We start from the raw sequence: 11,823 nt of genomic DNA on the forward strand, positions 1-11,823 counted from the left end.
ACTTAAGATGAAAGTAAAAGACACAAATATTGGTTTCTTCCGTGATGATGGAAGATGAAAACTTCAAGTCTATTTATATTGTACTAGTTCATGAATACAAGGAAGAATTTACATAAAGATTGAAACAAATATATTTACAATGAATGCATATAATCCTAGTTTACATAACTAATTGGTCTTCTTTCCATTCCATGAGACATACGATAGTTATTGTCAATCTTTTTCCTTCTCATGACAGCCTATACCTTTGATTTGAAGATACACGGAAGTAATGCTCATTTATTTCATAATCTTTTAGTATTTAAGAATAATGAAAATTGTTTACAGGTTGGAAATGAAAATTACACGTATGTAATTTTCAATAATGATTAACAAGAAAATCAAACCTGGTGTAAAGAGAGGAGATCCTGATTGTAAGCAGATGAAAATAGGAGAGGGAAAAAAATACCCTGGAAATCTGTGATGTAAAGCTCTAATAACAGGTGTCTATTTCCCGGATTGAAAATCAGCAGCAAGCCGACGTCCATCGATTGGAGGAAGATCAACTCTCGTCTTAAGAATAAAGATTAATTGTTGTGATACCAACACCATAGATATTTAGCTTTCCTTATTTGTTTAAACTCTGTTAGCCTAGTTAGTTTCCTTATTTAGTTGGCTTCCTTAAACTGAATATTAGTTTGCTATAAATACTGAATCACAAGCTTGTATACGATTCATTCAATTAATATCAAAACTAGTTTCTTGTCAGTAAAACAGCAGAGGTGGTTAATCCCCATAAAAAAAGGATTTTATCTTTAGGGTTCTATTTAGTTTTGTGTTCTTAACAGTTATTTTGGTTTAGAACCCTAACATCTGGTACAGAGCAAGGTTATTATATCATCAAAATTCAGCAATTTTTTTTTATCATGACGGTCGTTGAGTTAACAGATGAAGTTAAAGGTTTGAAGGATCAAATTTAAAACCTTATAGATGCTCTAGCAAAACAGCGTCTTGATGATATTCAAAAGGCTGAGGTTAATGAAGGAGTTATGAGAGCAAATCGTAAAGACGATATCACAGTTTTAACAACAACTCTATCAACAACATTGACTACATCATTGTCAACCGCGTTAGCAATGGCCATGAAAGAAGCTATAACTGATGTTTTTCAGACACAAAAACAGGGTGATAATGGTTTCCAATCTGGTCATCATCAACGCACTAATAATGGCCATAATAATAATGGTAATGGTGGTAATGGAGGTGCTGAAACTATCCCTAATATTCGTACTGGTCCAATCAACCTCAAGGTCCCAACTTTTGACGGCACGGATCCTGATGGTTGGATTTTCCAAGCTGATCAGTATTTCAGTTTGCATGGAATCATTCCAGCTTTTAAAGTTACAGTGGAAGCTGCTCATCTCAAAGGTGATGCCAACTCGTGGTATCGCTGGACTAAGCAGTCTCTTCCTACTTCAACTTGGGAAGAATTCTGTATTTTATTGCGCAGTAGATTTGCTGATCACAAATTCGTAAACCTCCATATAGCTCTCACAAAGCTATCTCAAACAGGTACGGTTCGAGCATTGATTTCTGATTTTGAAAAGTTGCTTAATTTTGTTCATGACCTCCCTACACAATATCTGATGGATCTGTTTATTGCTGCTTTACGACCTGACATTGGTACTGGTGTGAGTTTGTTTGAACCAAAAACTTTGGATGATGCTTTTAAGAAATCTATTCAACAAAAAGACTCTATTCTTGCAGTTTTTTCTTTATCTAAGCCATATTTTCGTTCACCTCAGTTCAAACCATCAACTAATTCAAACACACAGATTAGGAAAACTACATTGCAACCTGGAGCCAAGAGGTTAACGTGGGAATAACAAAAAGAAAAACGAGACAAAGGTCTCTGTTTTAATTGTGATGATTACTATAAGCCTGGCCATTTGTGTGTTAAACCAAGATTACTTCTTCTAGATGCTTCTCCAAACATTAATAATGATTTTGTTACTCAACTTGTGGAGGAAGAAGTTACTGATAATATGAAGAACCGGTTGCAAATGACAATGCTAATATTTCTTATCAGTCATTAATGGGAACAACTTTTCCCAACACAATGCGCATCAGAGGACATATAAAAGCTCAACCTCTTACCATCCTAATTGATTCGGGTGCTACTCATAATTTCATTCACCCAAATCTTGCTAGAAAATGTGGTTATCCAATTGACTCTAAGTATTCTTCTCTTAGTGTCACAGTAGGTGATGGTGGTAAATTGTACACTAAAGGCTCTTGTTTTAATGTACCAGTTCAGCTGCATAATTATATTTTCCAAGTTGATTTCAATTTGTTGGACATCAATGGTTGTGATGCAGTATTGGGTGTTCATTGGCTTCGTACTTTGGGACCAATCATCTGGGATTTCACTAAATTTTCAATGAAGTTTACATTTTCTAACGAAGATGTGACGCTTTTTGGAGACAATTCATCCTCAGTACTAATGTTGGACACAATACCTATGCAGCGATTATTGAGTAGAGAAAATTATGGTATTTTCCTTCAGTTATCTTCATTGCCAAATGATGTCCCTACTACTCAAGAATTACCATCTGAAATTCGCAAGTTACTCACTAGTTTTGCTGATGTTTTCAAGATACCGACTTCTCTTCCTCCTTCACGTATGCATCACCACCGTATTCCTTTAATACCTGGTTCTCCTCCTGTCAATGTACGTCCTTATCGTTACCCACATTTTCAGAAGGATGAGATAGACAAAATTATTTCTGAGTTACAACAATCTGGATTTATTCGACCTAGTTCGATCCCTTATTCATCTCCTATTCTGATGGTGCGTAAGAAGGATGGTTCGTGGAGGATGTGTGTTGATTATCGTGCTTTAAACAAGTTGACCATCAAAGATCGTTTTCCAATTCCTATGGTAGACGAATTATTAGATGAACTGCATGATTCAATGGTATTCTCGAAGTTGGATTTCCATTATGGGTATCATCAGTTAAGAGTACATAAATCAGACATTCCAAAGACAGCTTTTCTCACTCATGATGGTCACTATGAGTTTCTTGTTATGCCTTTTGGCTTATCCAATGCTCCAGCTACTTTCCAGAGCTTCATGAATCATATTTTTCGACCTTATTTCCGCAAGTTTGTACTCGTATTCTTCGACGATATTCTCATCTATAGTAAGAATCTAGCTGATCATGCAAAACATTTATCAATAGTGTTTGAGGTTACACGTGCCCATCAGCTCTTTGTCAAGGAATCCAAGTGCATTTTTGCACAACGATCAATTGGATATCTTAGCCATATTATTTCATCTGAAGGTGTTTCAGTGGATAATGAGAAGATTCAATGCATCACTTCGTGGCCAATTCCTACTACAATTAAAGAATTACGGTGTTTTTTGGGCTTAACTGGTTATTATCGAAAGTTTGTTAAAGATTTTGGTAAGATTAGTGCTCCATTAACTCAATTATTGAAGAAGGATGCCTTTCTGTGTAATGACAAAGCAACAACAGCTTTTAAATCACTTCAACATGGCCTTACAACTACACCAGTCTTAGTTCTTCCGGATTTTTCAAAAGAATTTATGTTAGAGTGTGATGCTTCTGGCAATGGATTGGTGTTGTTCTTATGCAATCCAAAAGACCAATTGCGTATTACAGTAAACCTTTATCTGGGAAGAATTTAAATCTTTCTATTTATGATAAAGAAATGCTTGCCATTGTATCTGCTGTCCAAAAATGGCGTCCATATTTACTTGGGAGACATTTTAAGATATACACAGATCATCGCAGTCTCAAGTATTTTTTGGATCAGAAGTTATCTTCCATGGAACAACAAAAATGGTTATCTAAGCTACTGGGATATGATTATGAGATCATTTTTAGTCATGTGAAAGAAAATATTGCAGCTGACGCTTTATCACGTACTTCGGGAGCTAATTTTCTTTTGTCTGCACCAATTTTTGCTGGCATTGATGATATTGTCCTTGAGTGTCACAATGACACAAAATTAAGTGTTGTAATTCAACAACTACAAGAGAATCCTACGTCAAAGATGCATTTTTCTTACACAAATGGTGTTCTCCGTTATAAAGATCGGATATTAGTGCCTCAAACTTCCACTTGGTGCAATAAAATACTTGAAGAATTCCATTCTAATCCTGTTGCGGTCATTCTGGTTATCTTCGTACTTACAAACGTCTACAACAAAACTTTTATTGGAAAGGTATGAAATCTTCAGTCAAGACGTTTATATCTCATTGTGATATTTGCCAACGAAATAAATCTGAAATTGTTAGCCCACTAGGATTGTTAAATCCTCTTCCAATCCCAGTTGATATTTGCTTAGATATTTCGATGGATTTTGTTGATGGTTTTCCACCTTCAGATCGTATGACTTCTATTCTTGTTGTGGTGGATCGCTTATCTAAATATGCCCATTTTCTAGCACTCAGACATCCATATTCCGCAAGCTGTGTTGCAGAATTATTTGTACGAGAAATTGTATGTCTACATGGCATGCCAAGAAGCATTGTGAGTGATTGAGATCCCATATTTATGAGCAATTTCTGGGAAGCTTATTTTGCTCTACAGAATACTAAGCTGTGTCGTCGCTCTGCTTACCATCCTCAATCTGATGGACAAACAGAGGTTACTAATAAAACCTTGGAATGCTGCTTAAGATGTTTTGCTGGTACTAAACCTAGTGAATGGTGTAAATGGTTACCCTGGGCAGAATGGTGGTATAATACAACTTTTCACACTGCAATTCAGATGTCTCCTTATCAAGCAGTTTACAGTCGACTACCACCAACAATATCTTCTTATCTTCCAGGTTCAACATCTGTTCATGTTGTTCATACTACTCTTAGGGCAAGAGACCACACACTTAGAATTTTGAAATCTCAGTTGGAAGCTGCTCAGACAAGAATGAAGAATTATGCTGATTCCAATCGAACTGAAAGACATTTTGCAGTTAATGATTGGGTTTTTCTTCGTCTCCAACCATACTGACAACACACTGTTGCAACTTAGGCTTATTCTAAGCTTTCTCCTAAGTTCTACGGCCCTTTCCGCGTCTTAGAAAAAATTAGAACTGTTGCTTATAAGTTGGATTTACCTACTAGAAGTCGTATACGTCCAGTATTTCATATTTCACAGCTGAAGTTGAAATTGGGTTCTTCAGTTTTTGTCAATCCAAATCTTCCGATAACTGTTGACTATGACAAATGGGAGCCGGATATTATTTTAGAACGCAAGATGTTCAAGAAAGGTAGTAATGCAGGTACAAAATGGTTAGTGAAATGGAAAGATCATCCAACTGATGAAGCTACTTGGGAAGATACTGATGAGTTACTTATTCGATTTCCAGATTTTGACGCTTGAGGACAAGCAATCTTTCAATCAGGGTGGGATGTTGTGATACCAACATCATAGATATTTAGCTTTCCTTATTTGTTTAAACTCTGTTAGCCTAGTTAGTTTCCTTGTTTAGTTGGCTTCCTTAAACTGAATATTAGTTTGCTATAAATATTGAATCACAAGCTTGTATAAGATTCATTCAATTAATATCAAAACTAGTTTCTTGTCAGTAAAACAGCAGAGGTGGTTAATCCCCATAAAAAAGATTTTATCTTTAGGGTTCTATTTAGTTTTGTCTTCTTAACAGTTATTTTGGTTTTGAACCCTAACATTAATACTACGTTTGATTCAATGGTTGCTATTGGGGCTACATCGTTGATAAGCCAAAAGGAATTAGCTGGACATGGGAGGTGGGTTTTTTCTTAATATTGATTTAGAAATTTCTGAAAACTCGATTATGGGGTAAGCAATTGTTGGTATAATCTAAACAATAGATGAAAGATGAGAAAACTTGATGAATCAATCACATGCAAGGATCAGGAGATCGAATTTTTATTGAAATCGGTTGAAGATGACTTCTTTACCATTGTTTCAGAAACCCAAGACATTGATTTTGATTTTGTATTGGAGGACGAAGCAGGTGGCGTTAAACTCAGCACAGGGGTTGATATGTCAGTGCATTTCCCATTGAACCACTTGCCAACTTGGTAGGAGGAGAAGCTTCACCACTGCACTCTGCAAAAATACGTGTCTTGGCGTCCACCAAACCTTTTCTTCCCTTTGACTGCATTTCCTTTCTCTCTTTTTTTTTCTTTTTCTGTCTTTTCTATGATTGTGTATCAGAAATACTCACAAGTCATAATAATAGTTTGGGGTCACGTGCTTAATGTTTTTGTTTGTATGCCAAGCAGAAATGCAGGATGGTGATACTACAATCCTGTTACGATTAAGCAATGACAGCTCTACCACAAAACTTCTTTAAAATGCTTAAAAAGAAAAACCGTTTTGTATTATATTGTGTAGGAAATGAAAACGTGGGGGGTGGAATTTTCAAAATTAATTGGGACTCCACCACCTAATAATATTAATTGTGTTTCTAGGTTTTCTTCTTGGAAAGGGCGGTCAATATCAAGAGGAGTTAAGTTGTCTTTTGCTTGGAATATTGGACATAACAAAATCTGCTGACTATGGGTAAAGCCTTCAACCAATCCAGGTAGACCACAACACTCTTGCAATGGATTTTGGGTTTTTCGTTAGTGTTTTAGTTGAAGTAGACTTTGCAAAAAACATCCCAGATCATGTTTGGGTAGAAGATGGAGATGATGATAATACAAAAGGCTTTTGGCAATCAGCTGAAATTCACAAAGCCCCAAAGTTTTGCTTTCATTGCAAAATAGTGGGGCATCTAATTTCTAAATGTAGATCAAAAAGAGAGGAATTAATTGATAAGAGTGTTGAAGTGAATGTTTCTAATGAGGCTAATACTAAGAAGAAAAAGAAATCAAAGAAAAGCAAGGAGACTCTATCGGTTGCAGAGATTCAAGAAGTTACCAATTTGACTGTCGAGGTTGAGAAACATCTTCATTCTCACCAGGATCAAACAATCACCTCTGCGTCGGTTCCCTTGGTTCCTTTCAGTGTTGTAACTCAAAATAGATTTAAAAACCTTGGAGAAGAGGAGGAGGTTGCTACTTCCGAGTTAGTCGCTTGAGATTCCGAGGTAAGTAGCTCCAAGCCATCTTCGTTTGAACCTATTCTTAGATCGAATAGAAGAGTGAGCACTAAAACTAAAGCAACAGGTGTTTTTCCGAATGGCACCTTAAACTCTAAAGTTAAAGGTATGCCGAAAATTTTAGATGATGCTAATAAGATTTCGACGGTAGGACTTATGGAGTTTGGCTCTATATTGGGAATGGGTTTTCCTTCCTCGAAGAATGACCGTCAAGAGATGTTTAATAGCGTAGCAGATAATCATAAAGATCTCACCATTGTGGAAGCCTAATTTGGGTCTGTCTTTTCAGCAATTGGTAATTGTTGTTATCTAGTATTTTTGTTCTTGAACTTTGACTTTAGTCTCATAAGTTCGATCTTCTATTGTTGATGTTCTTGTGAAACCTTGTCGTTCTCTTTACGTCTAGTATTAAATTTGTTATCTTACTTTTGCTTTGAGTTATATGCTTTCCTCAAGTTGTACTCTCTTGCACACGGATTGTGTGTGTTTCAATATTATTAAGTTTGCCGATAAAAGGGTAAGTTGTCTCTTATAAAAAAGTGTTTTGGCTAGCTTTCTCATTTATTATCTTTCGATTTTTCTTGCTCCATGCTCCATAACAAATAAACTTGATAGAATAGTAAGAAATTTCTTATGGGATGGCTCAAATAAGAAAAGGATTCACAATATTCGATGGTCCACGATTTTGAAGTCAAAAAATAGTTGGGGTCTCGGAATTCGAAGGTCTAAACATATGAATTCGGCTCTTCTCAAAAAATGGTGGTGGAGATTCGGAACCGAAAAGGATGCTTTTTGGAGGAAAATAATTGCGGAAAAATTGGCGAAATTTCAACGGGGTGGGAAACTCTTCGTCCTAAAGGGCCAAAAGGTTGTAGTTTGTGGCACAATATTTACAATGAGCTTGAATACTTTAATAAACATGTAAGATTCAAGGTTAGGGCGGGGAAAGAAAATAGATTTTGGGAAGACTTATGGATCGGTGATGGTGTGTTTTGTAATAAATTTCCGTTAGTTTACGAAGCTTCAAGAACCAAAGGATGTGTAGTGGCTCGATTATACGAAAGCTCTAGTGACGGCATCAAATGGAAGTTTATGTCTCGTGAAAGATACTTTCAAGCTATATTGAGGGAGGTTGCTTCCATAAAGTCATCACTTGAATCGGTTAATATACAAGAAGGAGGTATAGACTCTAGATTATGGATGATTGAGGATAATAATAAGTTGGACGCATACTCGGAAAAGAATGGAGTAATTTCTCTTAGTGAAACGGATGCGATGGATTTCCCAAGCGAGATTATTTGGAGTCGGTTATATCCTTATAAATTTAATTTCTTTCTTTGGCTTCTCTGTCATGAAAAGTTGATGACGGCCGATAAACTTGTTCGAAGGGGAATGGATGTGGATAGGACATGTAGTTTTTGTGAAGAAGAAGATGAAACAAGCTCTCACTTGTTTTGTGAGTGTTGGAGAATTAAAAGAATTTGGACTTATTTTGTTGAAGGATGTGATTTTCGTTGGAGATACAATGATCATATTGCCACAACGATTCAAACTTGGAGTCATGATTGGGGGATAAGCGACTTAACCATATATGGAACAATCTTCCGGCCGCAATATGGTGGTGCATGTGGTAGGAAAGAAATGAAAGGATCTTCAACAACAAAAATAATAATTTAGCAAGTATAATTAGAGATATCAAGATTCAGGATTTCTTTTGGGCGGAATCAAACACCAAAATGCTAGGATTAACGGCTAATATGGTAGTTTGTTTGTGGGATTCGTATTTCTATTGTACCCTTTGAGAGGGCCTAAAGAGGCAATCTTGTGCGCTCTCTTTTCTTTTTCCTTCTCGGGTAACCGATTCCCAAATCGCTTTCCTTCTTTTTGTTTCGGTTGTTTTTATTGGGTTTAGGTACCCCTCTTAAGCACCTCTTATTCAATGAAATTTATTTTGACCGATCAAAAAAACGGGTCGCGAGTTACAACCCCAAAGGTGTCACTATCCATGGAAAAAAACTCCAACAAAACAAAATGTTTACAAAAACCCCATTTAACATAAACTGTCTATATTACCCTTCTAGTTTAAATCACCCCAACAAAAACAAAAAACAACCCCAATTTTAATTTTTATTATATTATCACCAACAACAACAACCCACCACCAGCAACTAGCAACACCACCGACCACCATCCGCCGCCGACCACCACCACCGATCGCAGACACCACCACCGGTCGCCACCCACCACCGTCGCCGCCCACTACCACCACGCCATCACCGTCGCCGTCCGCCGCCGACCACCACCACAGACCACCGCCGACGAAGACCACCACTGCGCCACCGCCGCCGCCCACCACCACAAATCACCACCGCCGTCGTGCAACAACACCATTATCGCTGGCAACCACCACCACCAACCAGCTACCACCTCCACAAAAAATGAGTTTCATCGATTAGTATTCAACAAAATGAGAAGAAAATGATGAAACCAAACAGAAAAACGATGAAACCAAAATTGGTTTCACCTAAATTAGATGAAACCAAAATTTGGTGTCATCATTTTTTCACATATTGTCATTTCACCAACACAACTTCAATGATGAAACCAAACACGCTGACTTCCAAGTTAGGCCGAATAAACTAGGAAAAATCAGGTGAAACCAAAATTTGGTTTCATCATAAAAGAAAGGAGAAGGAAGAAGGAAGAAAGAAGAAAAAATGAAACACAATAAGATGAAACCTACCACCACCGTAAACTGCACCACCCACATCGCCGCCACAACCACCAGCACCACTACCATTACCTCCTCAACTAAAACTAGTTTTAACAAAAAACAATCCACCTGTATCTCACCATCAAAAATTGGTTTCATAGAGATCAATAATTAACAAAATGAAAAAAATATGATGAAATCTAATTATGTTTCATCATTTTTCCTCATATTTTCATTTAATCAACATAACATCAATGATGAAACACGCCGACTTCCATGTCAGGCCGAATAAACTAGACAAAAATTTGGTTTCATCATAAACTTAATTTTCATCATTAAAATCTTTGGTTTCATGATAGAAAATAGGCAAGTTGATGAAACCAAATTTGGTTTCATCATAAATTTACTGTTTTCACCAACCAAAACTGTCAGAATTTGATGAAACCAATTTGAAGGTATTGGTGATAGTTTTAGATGATAGAAGGAGGAGGCAGAAGTAGTGTTGGTGGCGGATCTGACATGTAGTGGTGGCAAAAAACAGAAGCAAGAGGAGGGGGTGTTGTTGATGGAAAATCATGACGTAGAAAGAGAAGAAGGTGACGACGGTGTTAATGGAGGAGACAGAGGTGTTGTTGGTGGCGGATCTGAACATAGCGGCTGGTTTTGTGGTGGTGAAGCTACTATTGGTGATAGATCTGAACATAAAAGTAAAAGAAAATAGAAGGAGGTGTTCGTGGAGAAGTGGAGGTGTTGTTGGTGACGGATCTGGACATAACGGCTGGTTTGGTGGTGGCGGAACTACCGTTGGTGATAGATCTGAACATAAAGGTAGAAGAAAAGAGATGGAGGTGTTCGTAGAGGAGACGGAGGCGTTCATGAAGGAGACGGGGGTGTTGCTGGTGGTGGTGACGGAGGTGTTGTTGTTGGTGTTCATGGAGATATTTGTTGCTGCTGGTGGTGATGGTGGTGGGGAGAAGGAGACGAAAGAAAGAAGAAAAAGAAAGGAAAGAAGAAGAAGAAAAAAAAAAGATAAAAAAGGTATGTTTGGCTTTTTTTTAAGTAATAAAAATTAAATTTACTTATTATTATTTGATTTTAAAATTAAAATTAAAATTAAAATTAAAATTAAAAAAGGTATGTTTGGCTTTTTTAATCAAATGGTTTTTATTTATTAAAAATAATATGACTGGATGTTTTGTACCATTAGTTTGGTCACCTTGGTGTTTTGTGACTTGTTTTGTCAAGAAAAAGATAAATGTTCTCGCGCTCTCGGTCTTTTGTAAGACCATTCATGTTTGGCCATCAACACGTAACTTGGGTTCACAAGAACAAGGGTGTTACATGGGTTCACCGAATCCCACGGGAGTTACTATATGTTAGACTGTTCCCACAATAACAGTCTAATGTAACTTACGAAGCAGAAGAAAAATGGTTTTTCTTAATCTACAAATATCCGTTCGCTTGATTTTTGTTTTAAATTGTCTCAGAGCATCCACAATCATAAACGGGACTAAAGACCAAATGCCAGACCAAATGCTAAAATAATTTGGCCTTTTTGAAGGTGAAACACAATGAAAAAAGACTAAAATTTAGTCTGGCAGACTTATAATGAATGTCTAATAATGAGCGGAAATATAGTGAACGTCTGAATTTTAGGCGTAGTTATAGTGGTCGTTCGATGTGGGACGTACGTATTATGGACGCACGGTGTGGGACGTGGCCATGTTGCACGCCTAATGTGAGACGTTAATAAATCAACGTCCAAAAGTCAAGCGGATGTATTAAGTTCGTTTGGGAAAGTGAGATTATACTTTTCATATCAAGCTCACTTATAATGACCCCCTGATTTCAAGCGCACTTATAACGAACGTTTTGTTTTGGCAGACTTTATATCAACGTCTCGCTCAGACGCTCTCTGTATTAACGCTTTACACTCAAGCGCTCACTATACTCACGTCTAGTCCTAGACGCTCATTATACTCACGCGTCACACAAAACGCTCACTATACCTA

At 37.0% G+C, this 11,823-nt stretch overlaps 1 protein-coding gene across 1 annotated transcript; it reads left to right on the forward strand.

Moving 5' to 3' along the window:
* Nucleotides 1-7,854: 7,854 nt before the first annotated feature.
* On the forward strand, nt 7,855-8,775 carry LOC113352021. Its single transcript, XM_026595904.1, has one exon. The coding sequence runs from the start codon at nt 7,855-7,857 to the stop codon at nt 8,773-8,775; it is 921 nt and encodes a 306-aa protein (XP_026451689.1).
* Nucleotides 8,776-11,823: the final 3,048 nt, after the last annotated feature.

This window comes from Papaver somniferum, chromosome 2 (assembly GCF_003573695.1).
Source record: "Papaver somniferum cultivar HN1 chromosome 2, ASM357369v1, whole genome shotgun sequence".
In the NCBI taxonomy this organism is placed as follows: domain Eukaryota; kingdom Viridiplantae; phylum Streptophyta; class Magnoliopsida; order Ranunculales; family Papaveraceae; genus Papaver; species Papaver somniferum.

Bases quoted from the DNA above. Each gene is read 5' to 3' on its own strand.
- LOC113352021 (XM_026595904.1), top strand. From the start codon at position 7,855: ATGGTGGTGGAGATTCGGAACCGAAAAGGATGCTTTTTGGAGGAAAAT.